The sequence below is a fragment of the Salminus brasiliensis genome, chromosome 11 (genome assembly GCF_030463535.1).
Source record: "Salminus brasiliensis chromosome 11, fSalBra1.hap2, whole genome shotgun sequence".
Taxonomy (NCBI): Eukaryota; Metazoa; Chordata; class Actinopteri; order Characiformes; family Bryconidae; genus Salminus; species Salminus brasiliensis.
Window position 1 is genome coordinate 7051081 of NC_132888.1, and position 21148 is coordinate 7072228.

The following is a 21148-nucleotide window of genomic DNA, read 5'->3' on the forward strand; positions in this document are numbered from 1 at the left end:
ATTTTAGAGAAGACATGCTGACGGTTATTTACCAAAAAAGTGTCAATTCCATTGCAAATTCACAGGTTTACAGTATACTGTTAAACGTATAAGATCCTTGAGATACTTTTGAAGATTCTTCCAGTGTTGAGGAACCTCTTAGAATGTTTTGAAGAACATTTTTGAAGGTTCTTCAATGTTCCTCTAGTATCTTATACTTTTAACAGTGCTGATGCTGTCTGGGCAAGCAGAAGTGTTGCCAATAGAATCGACTCTCTGGAGCAGAGAAACACGAACAATGTGTAATATCTAATGCATTAATCTAAACGATGAAACTACAGCTGTTCAGCACAGCAAACACAGATTTACTGCCCACAAAATCAAGCTGTGCAATGGATCTACACAAACCAACTTACAGATTCATTCAAATACTTAAAGATAACACCCCCCCCCCCCCAGTTAAATTGTTCTTCCAATTCATGGAAAACCACTCTTGTATATATTTATAGATCATCAGGAGTAAAACAGGTTAAGCTTAACAGAGCTACCACAGAAAACACCAAAGGATGACATATACCATTGTATCCCCTTGCTGTAAGAGCACTCATCAGCCCACATATCATTAGTACCCTCCCCTTATTACATGGAATGCTCCTGAAACTGGGAGGGTGATGCCTGACACATGCCTTCTCCAACACATGCTCAACCTGCCACCACCTCTTTTCAAACTGCCACCGATGCAACGCCAACGGGCAAATCAACACGTTTGGAGGAAAGCACCAGGTACAAAGCTCTGATGCATCGGCTAGCGGATGCCCGTGAAGGCCAGTATCACACTGAAGTGATATAAGGAGAGAGAGCCATCTACCTACCCAGAGAGAGCAAGGCCAATTGTGCTCTCTCTGGCTCCGGCTGCTGATGGCCGAGAGCATTACAAGGGTTTCGGCCAACGATCATTGGGTGATAGTGGTAGTGGACCACTCAGAACAATACCTTTGGGTGTTTTTAATAATAGTTTAGAAACTAAAACAACACAAAACCTCTCCAGATAGTTTAGAAATGTCATAATTTCTATTTCCAAACCAAGGCAAGGTGTTGGCAGGCAGCATTAGTAATCAGAATCATAAAGCTCCAGTGATTCCAATCACCTGTGTGGTGGCAGTGGTCTGGATCTTCTTGATCTCTTTCTCCTTGCCATCATCAGACCTCTCTGTATCTGAAGTGGTGCTGGTGGTGTCAATGCCATTTTTCCCTCCCGAAGCTTCTGCCTCGGGCGCTGCTCCCTCAGCCTGCTCAGCGGTTTTGGAGGAGCTCTCTGCCTGAGAGCAAGATCCAAAAGCCCCCAGAGCAGGCTGGATCTTGAAACAGTCTTCCAAAGCTCCAGAGCCGGAGGCCACATCTGACCCGCCAGTCATGTGAGCCAGCAGGCCCAGGTCACTGGTGCTGGTGTGTACCTGGGGCTGTCCACCTGGAAGGGGCAAAGGTTCAGAGGGAGTTATCTCAGGTAACAGATTCTCAGCTGCATTGGTGCCCACAGAAGCAAAAAGAAAGGTGCTACTGCTGGGCACGGCATCTTTATCTTCAGCCAGGGTGATCAAAGGCCCAGAGTTCTTGTCCTCCAAGCTAGTTTTGGGCACCAGAACATCGTTCACATTGTTGTTCAGCTTCTCCACAGCGGCTGAGTAGACGTTGTCCAGCAGGGAGTCCACTTCCACCAGGCTTCCATTGTCTGTCACTCCTAAAGTCTCTGGAGAAAGATCCATGTCGTCCAGCTTGACCTCTGTGGCTTCAACCTTCTCAGCCTTGATGTCCACCAGTAGGTCATGGACTTCCACCCGCACCCCAGAGACTGGATTCTCCGCTTCAGGTCCTTTGGCCTCGGCCAGGAGGTTCCGTCCAGGTTCTGCAGTCTCAGGGTCATCTGCTTCACTCTCAGGTGTTTGGGTTTGAGAATGGTCGTCCAGCTCCAGCGTGCCCTTGATGGCAGAAGCCTGAGCAGAAAGGCCAGAGATGGTGCTGACCAGCCCTTTTTTGCCTTTCTTGATGTTCTCTTCTTCCTGACGCTGGTACTCCTCATACATCTTGGCCAAATATTCCTTATGGGCTTCGTATGTCACCTGCAGGAACAGAAACAGATGGTTTCAAGAGGGGGTTCATTAGTTATTGCTCTAATATTATTTAATTATAGAGCATAATTAGAAACCTCACTGAATAATCTACACCAGGATAATGCTGACTATGATGACTATGATGAAATAACGAGGAAAGCTGTTTATCTGAAGATTGTAAGGCTATGTAATACCCTTTGCGTCTACTAGAGGGTGCAGATGGTCAGTTTCTGGATCTGCAGAGGAAAAAATGTTCTGGAAAGCATTCTCACCTTCGAGTGGGCTATGGAGAGAGTGTCCACCCACACTCGCCAGCCGCCCCACTCGTGCTTGATGGCGTGGTATAGTAGAATGCGGAAGATGTTGTAGACCATCTCCGTGATCTTCTGCTCCTCAGAGTTTTTGGGGTTAATATAGCCAAGCGAGAACATCCAGTCTTGCCACACGGAGCACTGAAGAAGACACCTAACAAAAAAAAGATGTAGCAGTTTACATCTGCCTTAACCTAGAGCATCCGCAATGCATAAGAGTGCACTAGCATATCAGAAGGTTATATATTTAATTATGTATTCAATAATATAAAACCATAAATATTACATATAGTACAATATGGTTCTAATATGATGGCAGTACCCTGCAATGCCATATATATATACATATATAGACATTTTACAAAAAGTGGGCCCAAATCTAAAGGCAGAAAGTGATGAAATAAAATATTGAAATGTCGTCCCATAAAAATTATAATATCCAACCAACAGAGGCTTTACGTTCATGGAAAAATGAATATTTGTATAGTTACCAGATAATTACACAGCAAACCTTAATAAATACATTTATTATTTTTTTTACATTTATTTGTCATATTATTTCCCCTTTTTCTACCAATTTGGTACCACCAATTAACCCATTCATTTGTCACCTGATTTTGACACTGCATTGCCAGCCAGCCAACACACTCGCAGCTCCGCTCAGCTCAGCTAACAGCCATCCAACCAGCCAACATCACTTTAAGAGCGGCATCTATCCACCTGGAGATGGCAAGGCCAACTGTGCTCCCTCGGACCCCGGCCGATGATGACAAAGAGGCATGGCTCGGGAATCGAACCTACCTTCCCCTGACGGGGATGATTTTAGTGGTCTACCTGATCTTGCTTGGTTGTGAGGGGGTCTCATTTCCTCTAAACTTTTTTGATTCATAAACAATTATTGATTATAAACAATTGTTACATGCCTTTCTCACTGCTTGTGAAATCTTATATCTAATCTGAACAGAATTAAAGGACATTAAAGCATTAAAGCAGTAGAAGAAGGTCTGGTTCGGAGACACCAGGTCAGCCACAAGCCAATACAATCCCAGTCATGCTCCTCATCAAAGCTGGCAGCACTGATAGATCCTCCGTGTATCCGTCAGTAAGTGCGTGAGGACGACGCTTCCGGGGAAAGCGCAGAGGTGTTGGAAGTGAAGCAATGGAGCGTAAAGTGTTTTGAATGTCATTTTTGGAGCAGCTTTCTCTAATCTTAATGATGGAGATGATGAAGTGTCATGATAAGAGCCTTCGCTGCACACACTGGGTGATTGATGGACTGTCTGACATCTGACAGAACAGAGGACAGTAGGCTAGACAGGGCTGTCACGAGAATCCTCACTGGCTTTTGATATACCCATGGATATTAGTCTGTGTGTGTGTGAGAGTGTTGGTGTGCATATGTGTGTGTGTGTATGTGTGTGTGTGTGTGTGTGTGTGTGTGTGACCGAAACATCTGCTGGAAACGAAACATGCCGCAAATTCAGGGATGATTTAGCATCATGGGGGGGCCCCTTAAATACCAAACATCAAGGGAGAACAATGTCCCCCTTTGCACCTCCTCCTCTGATCCATTCATCAGGTGGCTAATTGTTGTGGTTGGAAGGGGATGTACTGGGGGCTGAATAGGAACAGCACTCTCACCGTCTGTTCTCTCGGCTGTTGCTGAAGAGTTTGATCATGTCGGAGAGAAAGAGGCGCCGCACTTCCATCAACTCGGCGCTGGGCGTGGAATTCTTCAGCAGAGTAGCCACCACCTTCAGGATCACTGCAAACACAGAAGAACAGCAGAAGGGTTTAATAAACTGTAAATATGAGGGGATCGCCATGGCCAGTTCCAGAGGGCTCTCTGAGGCTGGCAGGAAGAAGGTTGTATGTACATGCAGTTGAGTCTGGGTAGGGATTTAAAGAGATCTCAGAACAGTTGGAAATCAGCCGTTCCACTGACCGATAAATCATTTACTAGTGAAAGAAATGACCAACATGGCCAGATCAGGCCGTCTAAGCAAGTTCAGCTCAAGAGAAGAACCACAAGATGAGTAACCCGACCCTAAAAGGTCATCATGGGACCTACAGATGGCTCTAGTTGATGTCAAATTACAGCATCTACCATAAGTAAAAGACCAAAAAAGGTCAATTATATCTATAGATATTGTTTAAAAGAATATCAAATATTTATATGTCCATATTTCTTAATAAATAACTAAATAGTTAATGGGGTGTCCTATTTATTTTCACATAATTGTATAGAGGGCTAAAGTGCTCCAAATAAAGTAAGTCAAAAAGTATTGTAGTAGACAAAAGTATTGGGACATATCTCTTAATGAATTCAGGTGTTTCATTCAGTCCCATTGTCACACTTACATAAAATCAAGCACCTAGCCATATGGAAGCGCAGACTGGGAGGTTCTAAAGAGCTCACTGAACTCCAGCATGGTTCTGTATGCAATAGGAGACACCGCTGCAGCAACAACAACACTTCATATTAATGCCTATGGGTTTAGAACAGGATGTCATAAAAGCTCCTGTAGGTGTAAAGTGTAGGTGTCCCAATACTTTTGTCCAAATAGTGTATATTACAGAATTGAAGTATTTCTAAACAGTTCAGTACAGACAGAGAAAAGGTTTGGCGTGGTGTATGTGGGCAAATCAGGATGGCACTGCTTTTCATTCAGCATGCACTATTTGGCATTTGGACTGAAAGGAATGACCATCAGTCATCATCTTCAGCTATAGGTCAACGGCTGCACAGGAAAGCACTGCAGCGAAGCTTACTTGGGTTTTGAATCTTCACAGTCGAGTCGGGTTCGGGGTGCGGCTTGTGAACAACCTGCGTACAGACCTGCTCTGTCAGGATCTGAAGGACAGAGAGTTTGAATAAATACACAATAAAACAGGCTGGACACAAAAATGACCCAATAACTTCCAATAACTCCAGGTTCCAGGTGTTAAATGAAAATTGTAGAGTTTCTCAACCTAATCTCTGTCTGCCTAGAGTCTTAGTGTCCTGACAGGAGCTCTCTTTAGCTGCTAGTACACACCACATCATACAATCTCTACGAACTGCAGTGTGAAGGGGTGTAGTGGCAAATATGGGTGGTATAGTCAATCACAGATCACTGAGGTCTTAACACCATAGTAGTTGGTAGTAATTGATGGAGAAATCTGATTTCTAATTCAAATGTATTCGTACAAATAAGACATACACTGTAGCTTCACATAGAAAATGGTAAAAAACCATGTGATCCCAAAAACACTTTGGGCCCTATCTGGCACAAGGAGTGTCGCCATGCTCATTGCTATCTTACACCCTGTCAACAGTCTATTTCACACCTTCCGCTTGTGTCGCTAAAATAGCAACGCTGCTTGTGAATATATCTATGCTGATGGGCGTGGTGGTCATGAAATGAGGGGTGTTCAGGTCAGTTTCTGGAGTATTGCTGTGTATCTTGGCAATGGAAAACACAGGAGGAGCTCCACTGACTGAAAACAGCCTAGACAGACGTTCGTCAACAGTCAGACGTTCGTTGCTATCTTGGCAGTGCATTGTCAACACAGGCACGTGCAGCCCAACACTCGTACACCCCCCACGCTTTACACCACTGAAATAGCAACCCACCAAAGTCAGACCACACCTGCCCCTAAAGGGGATGGTGAGAGACACACTGATTGGTTAATTATGCATGTTGCATGTTACGCCCAAAAAAAAAACACACCCATGAACCCACCGACATGCCCTGAATCAAGCTGTGCTGTGCACGGTTGATGGCTCACCTAAAAAAGATAGCTAAAACAGGGCTCTTTTTTAAACATATTTTGCCTTCTTTCACATGACCTCACTTTTTTGTGATCATGTTTTTCACACATATACATTGACCGTACTTTTTTCATGTCACATCTTTAATGCAACCTCAAGTTTTTTCACACATTAATTTATTTATTTTTACCCATTCTTCTCCCCAGTTTGGATCGCCAATTACCCCACCCCTACATATTCCCCCCTTATCACATGCAATGCTTCCAATACTGGGAGGGTCTAGACTGATACACATCTCCTCCGACACGTGTTCAGCCAGCTACCCGAACTGCCGCTGATGTGACGTCACTGGGCAACCAACGCACTCTGAGGAAAGCGCTGTGTACCTGGCTCTGACGCATTGCCAGCAGACGCCAGCGCAGGCCAGCATTACACTGGAGTGATGTGGGGAGAAAGCGCCATCAAATGTTTCAAAAATGAAACATTTTTTCACGTTTTTTCACACTGAGTAGTCGAAATCCACATACACTACATGTCCAAATGTTTGTGGACACCCCTTCTAATGAATGCATTCAGCTACTTTAAGTTGCACCCATAGCTGACACAGATGTGCAAATGCACACAAGTAGCTTGTCTAGTATCTGCAGAGAAGTACTGCCAATAGAATAGGACTCTCTGGAGCAGATAAACATGAACCTATTGGCACCATGCTGCTTAATGCCAGGTGTGGGGTAGAGGGGTATAAAGCCCCCCAGCATTGAGCTGTGAAGCAGTGGAAGAGCTGTGTTCTCTGGAATGATGGGTGGTGATCACGCTCCTATGCTGAATGCAACCAAATACTTACAGCAATGCACCAACAAAATATAGTAGAAAGCCTTCCTCTGCCCTGGACATTAGAGACAGCTACTCTAACAAAAGCAGGATCTATTTTTTAATACCCTTGATATGTTCATACAGTCTATGTCTTATTCCCTTATGGTCACGACCTGCACAGTGATCTTTTCCTCATACAGGGCATCATGTCCACATTTCTCTCCATCGAGTGGGACGACACAGACACAGCAGACACAGCCTAGGTTGAAAACTGCTCAAATATTCATGTAAGACATCCTGATAACACATTTTGATTACCCTGGACCATTCGCATGCTTTTAAACAGCATGAGTAGAATACGAGCGGTACCTCATAGAGTGTGTTGTACGTCGTCACTGACACTGTGCTGGTGTGCAGCATGAGCCTCTCGCACAGAAGTGTGAAGAGACTGTGTGTGTGCATGATTTCCACCTTCCTCCTGCAGAAACACATAGAGATACAGACTCAACACATAAGCACACACACACACACACACACACACATATACAGTCAGCTTGACACTCGGAGTGTCAAGCGAACAGGAACAGGCCGAGAGAGCTATTGAGCTTAGCACCTCGAGCGCAGTGTCGGGTAACGTCACTTTTTCACAGCGACGCCAAATAAAAAATCAGCGCCAATCTCCAGGCGCCGCTTTGAGACACATGCAGGAGAAAGGAGCGGCGCTCGCGGCGACACCGTATCGGAGAGCACATCGCTCAGCACTGCTGCAGCATTAGCATGCAGCAGGGCCTACAGGTGCGGAGGGACAGTTCAGATAAATGGCTGCTGTTCTTCAAGCTGCCACCAGCGTACCGAATAAGCTCCCAAGCCTTCAAACACAACAGCCCTGTGCTTACTTATTGATAACTATGCAAATGGGGAACGTGCTAGAAAATGATTTATACAGACCTGGAGCTAACTGCAGCGCAGGCCCACAAATGTCAATATAATGCTGGTTTTAGAGCTTAAACAGCACTTCTGATGGATAAGAAGATTAGTGCGGAAGGGTCTCGTGTATAGAGATGATTGAACAGACATAAAAAGGCAGTTAATGATCACAAAAGCCTCCCAACAGGCCTTTATGAATAGTTCAATAAGAACGAATATATATATATGTGAATCAGATTCAGAAATACTTTATTGATCCCAGGAGGGAAATTACAGTTGTTACAGCTGCAACCGTTCGTGTAAGAATAAACATTCTATAAAATAAACACTCTTAAAAATAAATAAAATAAATTTAGAATAAAGAGAGAGAAAAAAAACTGAGAAACTTGAAATGTATATATATATATATATATATATATATATATATATATATATAAAATCATATGAATTTAGTAAAGAGGCATAGAGGTACTAACTGTGATAATAAATATTAAGTTAGTAAATAAATATGGAAAATGATTGCGCCAGAGTTATTGCACACATTCAATTGAATTACAGTACTATTATTATTGCACATATGAACAGCAGTGTCACACACTGAGGGAGTTATAGAGTTTGATGGTGCAGGGTCGGAATGACCTCCTGTGGCACTCTGTGGTGCATTTCAGTTGAATAAGTCTTGCACTGAATGTGCTCCTGTGTCTCATCACCGTGTTGTAGAGAGTAACTATAGTAACTATAATAACCAATGATCACCTGCGTATTATGGATCATTAATAGCAGGATTAACCACTAACATCCAAGAATAAATTCTTGAGTTATAAACTCAAACCTAATGCAGAAACTATTGTGAATTATTTAGAAACCGTTTGGTTTAGCATACATTGCGGAGTTCAACAGGGCTCTATTTTGGGGACTATTGAATTGTTGTTATTTATGATATTAGTAATGTGGTTAAGAGACTGATGAAGTGTGGACTTAAATGCAGGGTCTACGGGGTTAAAGGGTTGGTGATTTTTACAAAACTGTGCAAAAATCAAAGACCCTCATTTACTTCATTTCCAGTCAAAATGACCATTATGCTAATATGGATCACGCTGGAGGGAGCAAGAGTTGTGTGTGTGTGTGTGTGGGGGGGAGGGGGGAGGGGGGGGGCGACTCTGATGGCTTTTCAAGGCGACTTGGAGGTAGCTACCCAAGTAGCTGAGGTAAAAGTGTAGAAGAAGGGAGGATGTGCCCACTCATTATTGTGTGTGCACCCGATGGTTCTGGGTAGGCTCAGGACCAGGAAGAAGTGACCAGGAAGAAGTGGATAAGAAAATGGATGGATGGATGGATGGATGGAGAAACCCCTCACACTGTATTTCATTCCTCTAAGCAACACTCTTTAAACTAAGATGCTTTAAATGTTAATACTTCACACTCACACATCTCTATTAGCTTCAAATATGGTTCTTTATGGAGCCAAAAGTGGTTCTTAAAGAACCATTTGAAGCACCTTTGTTTTTAAGAGTGTACGTATGCTAGTATATCAAGCATACTCCATAAACACACACTATCTCACTCTCTCACACAAACACACATACACAAACACACGCATACACATCCTCAACCACACAAACACACACACACACGCACACACCTCCTCCTTCCCCTCCATTTGTCCTATTTCTTATTCATCAGGCTTGAAGGACCCAATCATTTGCCCACCCATTGCCTGAAGCAGTGAGGGCTATGCAGAATGCAGAATAAGCTGAGAAGGGAAGATATGATTGGACTACACCAGAACTGGCTCAAAAATAAACGCTCATATACAGAGATAATGCAAGAGTGGAAGGTGGATTAGTACTTTTAGCTTAAACCTACTAAAAAAATTGAATGTTAATATGAAGCCAATGAGGACGTTATTATCCATCATGGTTTCCCTGGTCCAGATTTCTCGACATTTATGTTTACAGAGCTGAGAAACAGAGTTGCGATGGGTGGAGAGGGTGAATTCAATTTGCTTTGTGGGAAAGGCTTCGTAAATATGCACATGTTTAAATACGTTTCTGACATGCAAATAATTAGTAGTTAATCATGTGTAGGGCTTTCACTGGAGGATGCAACTGATGTATCCTTCCTGGCCCTCAGTAATTCACAGTTCTCTGCACACATACAATAAAACAGCACCATGAAAATGTTGGAAAATGAAGCCCCCAGAGCGGAGTATAAGTATAACTCTTACACAAGTTTCGCGCCTCAACCACAAAATCCAGGACCTTTCTGGTGATGTGACCACACAGCCTGATTAGACTATTCCATCTGTGTGACTAACAGGCTACTAAGAAAGGAGTTTTCATAGGCCAGCCCTACCGAGAACCCAGCCTACCTTGGCTGCAGCTTAGGCTTTGTAACGCAGGGACTGGTGCACGAACAGATACATGCAATAAATATATATAAATAAATAAAAACATCACTGGTTCTGTGAATAGAGCATGTAACAATGCCTAGGAAGGATGTGTTGGGTTCTACAGAATTTATTTTAATAAATTGTTTTATTAAAAATTCACACAAATGTCTAAAAATGAAGCTGTTACTCACTTGTGACCCAGGTGCTTGAGGAAGTAGCCCAACACCTTCAGTGCCTGCACTCGAATGCTCTCACTCTTGGAAGCCAGCAGTTTGTAGACCACTCTGAACAAAGCATAGGATATAACAGAATTAGAATCAGAAACAGCCAGCACGCAGCACTGCAACAGACTTCAACCTCCGCGGCAGTGAACACACTCATTTACACACTAGTGAATTGGGGCAGCAAGAACAAACAGCACATATTAGTTAGGGGTTGAGGTGCTTTACTCAAGGGCAACTCAGCCATTAATGTTGAGAGAGAAAAAAAAATGTTGTTCCCTCACTCCACCGACCCCCACTTCCGATTCCTAGTCCTTTGCTCTGATTTTTAGGCCAAAATGCTGGGGCCAGCCATGCTACTACACCCCTGGAGCAGAGACTGGGGCCAGCCATGCTACTACACCCCTGGAGCAGAGTCTGGGGCCAGCCATGCTACTACACCCCTGGAGCAGAGACTGGGGCCAGCCGTGCTACTGCACCCCTGGAGCAGAGACTGGGGCCAACCATGTTACTGCACCCCTGGAGCAGAGACTGGGGCCAGCCATGCTACTGCACCCCTGGAGCAGAGACTGGGGCCAACCATGTTACTGCACCCCTGGAACAGAGACTGGGGCCAGCCGTGCTACTGCACCCCTGGAGCAGAGACTGGGGCCAACCATGTTACTGCACCCCTGGAGCAGAGACTGGGGCCAGCTATGCTACTGCACCCCTGGAGCAGAGACTGGGGCCAGCCGTGCTACTACACCCCTGGAGCAGAGACTGGGGCCAACCATGTTACTGCACCCCTGGAACAGAGACTGGGGCCAGCCGTGCTACTGCACCCCTGGAACTACTGCACCCCTGGAGCAGAGACTGGGGCTAGCTGTGCTACTGCACCCCTGGAGCAAAGACTGGGGCCAGCCGTGCTACTGCACCCCTGGGGCAGAGACTGGGGCCAGCCGTGCTACTGCACCCCTGGAGCAGAGAGCATTAAGGACTTTGCTCAAGGGCCCACCATTGGCAGCTTTGTGAAGCTAATCTGTATGCTGTGTCAATAATTCTGGATAAATGGACCAAAAGATATGCCCTAAATTTCTTGGAATAAACTCTTAAGCATGTTTGCCTACTCCTGTAAAGTCACCATTTGGAGATGCATGTTTCTTATGGACCGCTACAGTTTATTTATACATAGAAGATGACCAATCACTAGGGCCAACCTAGTGTTAGGAGTCTTGCCCAAGGACTCTTATTGGTGTAGCACAGCATAGTCACCCAGACCGGGAATCAAACCCCAGTTTCCCACGTGGTGTAGCAGTTCACTGGCAGGTAGTGGTGTTATCTGTTGCGCCACACCAACCCAGTGATGAACCCAGTGATCAAGATCAATAACTCAGTGTTCTAATCACTGAGCCACCCCTGCATATAAGAGCTGAGGATTATGCTAAAAAAAATGGTGTTTTCATATGGGTGCTTTGTAGCAGTGCCAGAGTAGAACCACTTTTGGGTTCCCAAAAACGTTTTCACTAAATGAGTAATGTAAAGAACCTTGTTCCATCTTCAATAATGTTCTTCTAAAGGTTCTACAAACCAAGTTGATAGATGCGAGGCACCTCAAGAATCTGTCTTGTAACTCACTCATTCTCATACACTAAACAGGCTGAAAATCCTCCACAATCGGGTGCTATTAGTTCGCAAATAGCTTGTGGTGCTTTGCATCAGTGAAACTGTGTGTCCTTGTTTCTCTGTAGAACTGTGAAAGCCAAACCCTACTTTTAGTCCTTCTATATTCTGCTTTATTTTGGAGCTTTTTAGAAGAGTATAGCATAAACAAAAGCAATAACAACAAATACCTCTGACACTGGAAAACACTGATGAGAAAAAAAATAAGTGAATGTGTCTTTTGATAGTATGTGCAAACCCAGGAATAAGGCTGGGATGGAAACTGTCAGATAAGATAGAAGTGATAGTGTAATGCAGAGCAGGCTCATGCTGGCGCGAGCTTGTTTCATCACAGCAATATCAACTAATATGTGTGAAAAAGCAGCGCTGCGCCGGGGAAATAACTTCATCAAATCCGTCCACATTTCATTAGATAGACACATGGGGCAAAGGCTTGATCCTGCTTGTCAGGAATGAAATAAATATGGAAATATGTGAATATTCTTATGTAGATGAGGCTGAATAATTCATGCAGCCGCACTCGGCGGTGTGAGAGAGTGGATGAGAGGCAATCTAACTTGTCTGCCTGTGCTGCAATGCTCACCGGATGCCGTTTCTCTGGTCGAAGGCGGGGATCATGGAGGCAGGATGTTCAGACATCAGCGCCACCAGCAGCTGAAGGACATCATGGAGGTTCTCGTCCTGCAGGCACCAGTACAGAAGCATTTTACACAGCCTCCCAGGGCAGTCATGTTGACTATTATCGGGCATACATGGTAGCATTGGGGTCAGTCACAATGGATGTGCATATTAAGACTATTATGAAACCTATGATGTTTTTTACCCTTCGAAGTCTGGAGCCACCACAGAGTCTTTGAGTCTCGTTTTTATGGATTATTTGTAGAAATTCCAGAGAAGAACCACTTTTGGGTTCCAAAAGAACCTTTTGGAGAAATGTAAAGAACCTTTTTGCATCTTAAATAATTAAAGATTCTTGACCATCTACAAAGTTCATAGATGCAAAGCACCTTAAGAATCTGCTGTGTAACTTATATCCACTCCTTTACCACAAGGGGGTGCTATTAGTTCTCAAATAGTGTTGTGGTCTTGTGGTGCTTTGCATCAGTGACACTCTGTGTGTTTGTTTCTCTGTAATTGTATAGGCCAACCCCCTAAGAATAAGAACTATTCCACTATGAACTATAGGGAGGGTAGTAGAGATGTGCCAGGCCGATCCAGGCATTTTTTAATGGATCGATTAATTAACTTCCAATCCTTGGATTTGCCGGTAGCATAGCGCCCTCTGGAATACTCAAGGAGCCATTAACAGATGTTATTGAAGCTGCCGCCTGCAGTAGTGAGGAGATCGGTACCAAGCTACCCTAAACATTTGGGACCTTATTTAGATGAACAAAACATAAATAGCTTGATTTGAACTGATAAGTGTGGAGACATTAGCAGTTACCAAAACAAGGCTGCAAGCTGGGAGCTGAATGGTCAGGTAGGTCAGTCAGACTGGACTGTAAGATATTAAACACTATAGAGTTTTAAGGTTAAAGCTGCTCCAAACAAAGTAGATGAGATTAGAATTTAGTCTGATTACAGAAACTGGCTAAAAATAGTGATTTTACTGGCGATCACTGTTGTTTATTAGCCCATCTTACTTTTTATAGTTGTGGAGCTGTATTATTAATCGTGACATCTCTACTTGAAAGATGCTGAAGCCACAGATTAGCTTCATGCTGTTCTGTCGAGAATTACAAATTATGCTTGCGAAGAGAGCTCGAAGATGACTGCCTTGTCTGAAGTGAACACACCCACCTCATGCATGGTCAGCAAATAGTTCTGAATGCTCTGAAGCTCGTCTTCTTTAACTCCTCGATCCTGTTGCAGAAACCACAGAGCAGTTGATTTAAAATATAACCAGTACACATACTCATATAGTCAGTTTCTCAAAGCTCCACTGCAAAGGTATGAACGGACTTCATATGTGGCCATGTTTAGTTTTCTTTAAGATGGCAAATCTAGGACTGAATCAAAAACAGCTGTGCTATAAGCCTACCCTCTCACTTTCAACCAGTAAAGCTTAAAGATTAAACCTTTAAGACTAGAGAAGATGCCTCAGTGGTGTCATCACTTTTATTTTATTTAATATGCAAAAAACACAGATCTATCAAAGCTAAAAATCCTTAGATACTCTGATACAGTAAATTAATAATATACACTTGCTCAAAACACATTAACCCCTTAATGCAGAAAGGCTTATTACTCAGTATTATTATTATTAAGTAACGACAAAGACGTCTGTACAAACTGGTGGAGCTATTCCTTGGTAAGTCTGTAATAACACTTTCAGCCTGACAGCGGCCCATAACCTGTTTAAGGGATTAACACAGTGCACCCAACAATAAAGACAGCATGTAGCTGCTTCTGTACAGTGGTAGAAAACACAGTAAAACACAGAAAGCTCAGATTCCACATGCTGATCCATTTCACCATAAACAACAAGGGCATGCAGCTCAATGGGGTGGATTTAAATGAGTTAAATAAGACAAAGTCAACGTCTCTCAATGTCTTACTTTTGTGACTTGTGTAACTTTTAGGGTCAACTTGACTCTTCATAGTATTTTCGACTGGTGAAAATTAAAGGTGCTATATGCGATTTCAACCTAATACACTTTATATCAAATTCAGTGAGTGACTCCTCATGGTTCGCTAGCTCTTTGATCTGTTTGTGAGCTGGAAAATGAGTCTGGCGTTCGAACTCTGTAAATGGGAAACAAACAAAGTGGCAGAGACCGAGCCACACAACACTATTCCAGCCAATCAGCAACATGGGACGTTTATTTTCATGCACAGGACAGGGGAAGGGGAGGGGCATGGGAGACTTCACATATTGTCAAGGAGAGATGGCCGTGAAACATAGGGACGCCAAAAAGTAAAAGGTTTGATGAACGGAAGCTGAACAAAAAAATCTTAGATCAGGTGAGAGCCACTGCTGAGATGTTTGGACGGTTAGGAGACACCTGTATGTTAAAAGGCATGAAAAGGGAGGAGGCTTTTGCTCTAATCCTGCTCGACTGAGGAGAAACACTGGCTTATTTTTGCTGTTTCACAGAAATAGGTAAGTTTTGAATGACTGTGAAAGATTCATTTGGGGGGCGGGGCTTCTGAAGAAGCACTGAAGGGAAGGGTGTGTTTGTTCTGCTGTTGAGTTCAAATGTTAACAGGACTTCTTTCTCCTGAATCCGATACAGCACCTTTAAGCGGTGTATAAAGCACAGAGATATAGTACTAAAGTGAACGTACGGGTGTTTTTATTAAGGTTTTACTCATTTAAAAATGTCAGTATGGAACTAAATACACACGTGGACAAAATAGTTGGTACCCCTGATGAAAGAAAATCCCACAATGGTCACAGAAATAACTTAAATCTGACAAAAGTAATAATAAATAAATATTCGATGAAAATGAACAAATGAAAATCCGATATTGATTTTGAACCACGCTTCAACAGAATTATTTAAAAAAAATAACAGAACAGAAATGATGGTACCCCTGAAAATAATGTGACCAAAGGGACATGTTAAATCAAGGTGTGTCCACAAATCATCATCACAGGTGTCTACAATCTTGTAATCAGTCTATCAGCCTATATATAGGCCCCCTAAATCCTATTGAGCTGAAACATGCCGTCCTGAAAAGGCACTATTCAAACCTGAGACAACTGGAGCAGTTTGCTCACGAGGAGTGGGACAAAATACCTGCTGAGAGGTGCAGAAGACTCATTGACAGTTACAGGAATCGTTTGATTGCAGTGATTGCCTCAAAAGGTTGTGCAACCAAATATTGAGTTAAGGGTTTTGCCAGATTTAAGTTATTTCTGTGACCATTGTGGGTTTTTCTTTCATTAACCAAGGGGTCCCAACAATTCTGTCCGTGTGTATGTACTTGAGTAAATGTCATAATGCTTGAAGAAGTACAAATCTTCTACAAAGAGGTTTGGGTAACAATATATAACAATTTCAATTACTCAAGTCAACTATTTTTCACCAACATATTCCTATTGGTTGGGCCATAGGCTCCAAATACAGGGGGGGGGGGGGTTTGGGCCATTCCCCCCCTAGAAGCTTAGAAAGTGCTGCGAAACTGTTATAACAGACTGTGGTGATAGTGAATCTATATGAAACATTTGGGAAACTGAAGGGATACAGCAACCAGCAATACTGCTGTTTTCATCACGCTTCACTCGCTGCTCTGGACACAGCCGAACCGGCCAAGCAATGCCGAAAACACGCAACATCGAGGTAGGCTGTTTGTGTATTCTGAGATCGGCCCGCTGACATTAACGCCATAGCTAATTTCTGTAGCGTCTTTTACAAGCTGTTTCCCGTTGTGTCGTGGTGCCGATGCGAGTTTCAGGCCGGCTGATCAGAGCACACATTTCCCATTATACGCAGAGCAGAGACAGATTGAGAGGTAATTGTTGTTTGTGTGTGGCTTGGCCTGCTGACAGACAGGGGTGGGGAAGTGGGGTGTGTTAGCATTGGCGCATATGAGAACATTTGTTGTCCCAACAAGGTCTGTCAGGAAATGGTAAACAGCTACATAAGCTGATATGGGGGTTGATCATTTGCTGAAGTCGTGGCCCTTGCTGAATTATTAAGAGCGGTGCAGAACAGTTTCATGTCAGTGGGAAATGTGATATAGGATGCAGCAGTGGAGAACCGAAAGCTTGGGTGATGCTGTCACTCAGTGCAGCTCCAGAAGTGCTAAAGAGGAAGAAAAGCTCGGACCCTTACCTTGAGGATGAGCTGCTTGAGGAAGAGCAGCATAAAGGCCCTCAGCGAGATGATCTCCTTTTGGGAAGGTCGCGGACCATCTGATAACACAAGAAAGAGATGTGGTCAGTTTACAAGGGTGTCCTGGGACAGGCTGATGGGTTACATGGCAGAGGAGGTGCCACAGCGAAGTCCAGAACACAATGACCCAAAACACCAACAACTGTCATTTGCAACAATAATGACTGATGCCACAGTCTAAGAACGGAATACGTGCTCCATCAAGCAAAGAAAAACCTCCACGTTCTCCCCATTAACGCGGTTCTAGAATGACTAATTTACTCCATTCACTCTAATCTGTTCCAGTATGTTCCCACCCATGCTGTTCCAAAATTCATACAGAGGAACAGCCAAGAAGAGTGTTTATCCACACAGTTCTAGCATCTGCACATCCATGTCTAGAACACTGCACACCTATTCGCACTGTTCTAGAACACTGTACTGCCATTCACACTGTTCTAGAACGCCCTTTCCATTAACAATGTTCTAGAACACTGTACTGCCATTTGCACTGTTCTAACACGCCCTTTCCATTAACAATGTTGTAGAACACTGCATACACATTCACACTGTTCTAGAACGCCCTTTCCATTAACAATGTTCTAGAACACTGTACTGCCATTCGCACTGTTCTAGCACGACCTTTCCATTAACAATGTTCTAGAACACTGCATACACATTCACACTGTTCTAGAACGCCCTTTCCATTAACAATGTTCTAGAACACTGTACTGCCATTCGCACTGTTCTAGCACGACCTTTCCATTAACAATGTTCTAGAACACTGTACTGCCATTCGCACTGTTCTAGAACGACCTTTCCATTAACAATGTTCTAGAACACTGTACTGCCATTCGCACTGTTCTAGGAAACTGTACTGCCATTCACACTGTTCTAGAATGCCCTTTCCATTAACAATGTTCTAGAATACAGTATTACCATCTGCACTGTTCTACTGTAGAACGCCCTTTCCATTAACAAGGTTCTAGAACATAGTGTTGCCATTTGCACTGTTCTAGAATGCTCTTTGCATTAACAAGGTTCTAGAACACTGCATACCCACTGTTCTAAAATGCCCACCCCATTCACACTGTTCCCAGCCATGCTGTTCCATAATTCATACTGCTCGTTCACTGCCTGGGGAAGAACAGCCAAGAAGAGTGTTTATCCACACAGTTCTAGCATGTTTTTTTCGATTCACACTGTTCTAGAATGTCCTTCCCATTCACACTGATCTCAAACGTCCTCCCCAGTGAAGGAAGTTAATCTAAGCTGAAGGCCACATGGAGTTTGGAGGTCTGTAGCGATGGCAATCTCTGTGCACAATGCTCCTCAGCATCCACTAACCCCGCCCTGTCATTTAGCTTTGATATTATTCCCTATCACTTCCACTGACCGCTGACTGTGGAATATTTAGTAGTGAGGACATTTCACGACTGGACTTGTTGCACAGGTGGCATCCTATGATGGTACCACCATGGAATTCACTGAGCTCCTGAGAGCGATTTGGGAGGGTGAGTAATTACTTTTGGCAATGCCAGGCGTGGGCTAGAGGGGTATAAAGCCCCCAGCATTGAGCGGTGGAGCAGTGGAAGAACTGTGTTCTCTGGAATGATGGATGGTGGTGCTCCATCCAATACTTTTGAATAAGATGAGTTGAGAAGTTGGGAATGAGGTGGGGCGGGGTGGGATGGTGCTTTTGTCTCTGAACGCAATCAAATCCTCACAGCAATGCTCATCAACAATCTAGTGGAAAGCTTTCTTCCCTAAATAGTTACTCTAAATTAACTCTGACAAAAGCAGGATAAACCCTTTTGCAATTTAATTCAGAAGAAATAATAAATAAGCAGGTGTCCAAATACTTTTGTCCTTATAGTGTAAGTCTTTGGTGTAAGAAGCAGCACAATCTGACAAATTCTGAAAAAAAGTATCACAAGCAGCCAACAAGGCATGGTCCACCCTGTTGCCCACCCCCTCTGTATGTGTCTGCAGTTACAGTTGGGAGATCGATACATCTGAGGAGGGACGAGGAGGACCAGTGTTATCTGATCTGATGAAGAACACATTGATTAAATGCCATATTCACAGATGCACCTGGGACTGAGAGGCGCTCACACAGGCTCATTTATTTCAATGCTGTCTTTGACCATTAGCTTTGTTTTTCTTTCTGATTGCTTTCTCCATCTACAGGCTTACAAAGCTGACAAATGATCCAGTGATCAATACCAACCCCTGATTATTCAGTCCTCTCACTGTGAGAGCGAGGACAAGACTCCAATCAGTGTTTACACTATGAGAACCGCATATGATGCTCTTAAGGAAGTGGTTCAGCCGAATATCCCACAATGTCCTCTGAGAGTACTACCTGATGTTCTAGAGTTCTTCTATGTGAATCCAGGTTCTCCTCCCCACATACAGAGTCATGGCCAAAGCTGTTGGTCCCCCTGAACTTCTGGAACAATTGAGAGGGCTCTGAGTCCGATGTGCTGGGTCTAATGCGCTACCACTCTGAATTTAGAGCCATGCTGCTTTGCCATCAGCAGCCAGAGTCCACAATAGCACAACTGGTTGCGCTCTCTTAAGGTGGGTAGATGGCACTCTCTCCCGATGTTGGCCAGCACAGGCGTCTGTTAGCTGGCGTGGTACTCAGGGCGTGTCTGGGTGCCCAGCGATGTGACAGTGGTGGCTAGCTTTACATGTATTGGAGGAGACATGTGTTAAATCCTCCAGCAATAGCAATTAGATCTGGACTTATTGCTGGCCATTTCAGCTCAATACATCTAATCTATTAATATTTTTCTCCAATTTATTTCTTTTTTAATTCTTTATTTTAAAGATTTATTGTTTTGTATATTCTCCTCTCTCACTTTTCTCTTCATTTTAATTGTATGCGTGGATACACCTTACTTATTATTTATGCAGCTATAACACTTTAATTCTGGAATGGATTCTCTGTTGGTTATTGAAATTCACTACAGAGAATATACAGAGACAGCTGGAAACAGGAAAAGCACTATTACATGAAAAATGTATATATGTATATTTGATATTGCATAATACTAAATAGTAAGATAAAAAACACACACTGTACCCCATTCATATCGTTCTAGAATGCATTGCTTATTGTCGTTTACACTGTTTTAGAACACAGTACCCATATTCACATCGTTCTAGAATGTCCTCCATGTTTATTCTGCGCTACAACATTATACTCCAATTTACGTTTTTCTAGAACGCCCCTTTCCATTTACTGTTTTGCCACACTGTACCCACATTCACATCGTTTTAGAATGCCCTCCCCATGTGTGAACCCAATTCACACTGTTCTAGAACATTTTCTCCACCATTCAAACGGTTCTAGAACGTTCCTCCATTTGCCCTCCCCATGAACACTGTTCTAGAATGCCCTTTCTATTTACTGTTCTAGAACATTTTCTCCACCATGCACACTGTTCTAAAAAGCCCTCCACATACACACTGTTCTAGAACGTTCTCCACATACACACTGTTCTAGAACTTTGTAACCCAATTCACACTGTTCTAGAACGCCCTTTCCATTTACTGTTCTAGAACATTTTCTCCACCATACACACTGTTCTAGAAAGCTCCACATACACACTGTTCTAGAACGTTCTCCACATACACACTGTTCTAGAACTTTGTAACCCAATTCACACTGTTCTAGAATACCACTTTCTATTTACTGTTCTATAACATTTTCTCCACCGTACACACTGTTCTAGAACATCCTCAGTATTTATTCTGTTCTACAACATTGTACTCTAACTCTAGAACATCCTCCATATAAACAATGTTCTAGAACATTGTACCCCTAAAAAGGGTTATTTCAGGAATGCAATCTGTAAAAGAGATGCAGGAGTGTGAAGAACCTTTTAAGACTTATAGATGTGGATGTACTGGTGGTTCTTTATCATAAAAAAACTCACACCCCTTTTACAAAAAATGATTCCTTATGAAAGCAAAAGAGGTTCTTTTTTGAGCATCGCTTAAGGAACCCTTTGTAGCACCTTTATTTTTAAGAGCCCAGGAACCTCTCTCTCTCTCTCTCTCTCTCTCTCTCCAGCTATCTCTCTATCTTCTCAAAAAGCAATCCTAGGAATTTCCCCCTTGTATTCTAAGCCTTCAGCTTTAATGAATCTATTT

At 43.3% G+C, this 21148-nt stretch overlaps 1 protein-coding gene across 3 annotated transcripts in view; it reads right to left on the reverse strand.

Moving 5' to 3' along the window:
- nbeab (neurobeachin b) overlaps nucleotides 1-21148 on the reverse strand; it is a 464498-nt gene that overhangs the window by 266644 nt on the left and 176706 nt on the right. For all 3 annotated transcript variants that reach the window (XM_072691521.1, XM_072691520.1, XM_072691522.1), the window contains exons 14-22: nucleotides 16946-17025; nucleotides 13965-14027; nucleotides 12748-12845; nucleotides 10476-10568; nucleotides 7335-7443; nucleotides 5171-5252; nucleotides 4040-4163; nucleotides 2360-2552; nucleotides 1128-2096 (exon numbers count right to left, since the gene is read on the reverse strand). In XM_072691521.1, coding sequence (XP_072547622.1) covers nucleotides 1128-2096; nucleotides 2360-2552; nucleotides 4040-4163; nucleotides 5171-5252; nucleotides 7335-7443; nucleotides 10476-10568; nucleotides 12748-12845; nucleotides 13965-14027; nucleotides 16946-17025 — 1811 coding nt within the window. The remainder of the gene's footprint in view (nucleotides 1-1127; nucleotides 2097-2359; nucleotides 2553-4039; nucleotides 4164-5170; nucleotides 5253-7334; nucleotides 7444-10475; nucleotides 10569-12747; nucleotides 12846-13964; nucleotides 14028-16945; nucleotides 17026-21148) is intronic.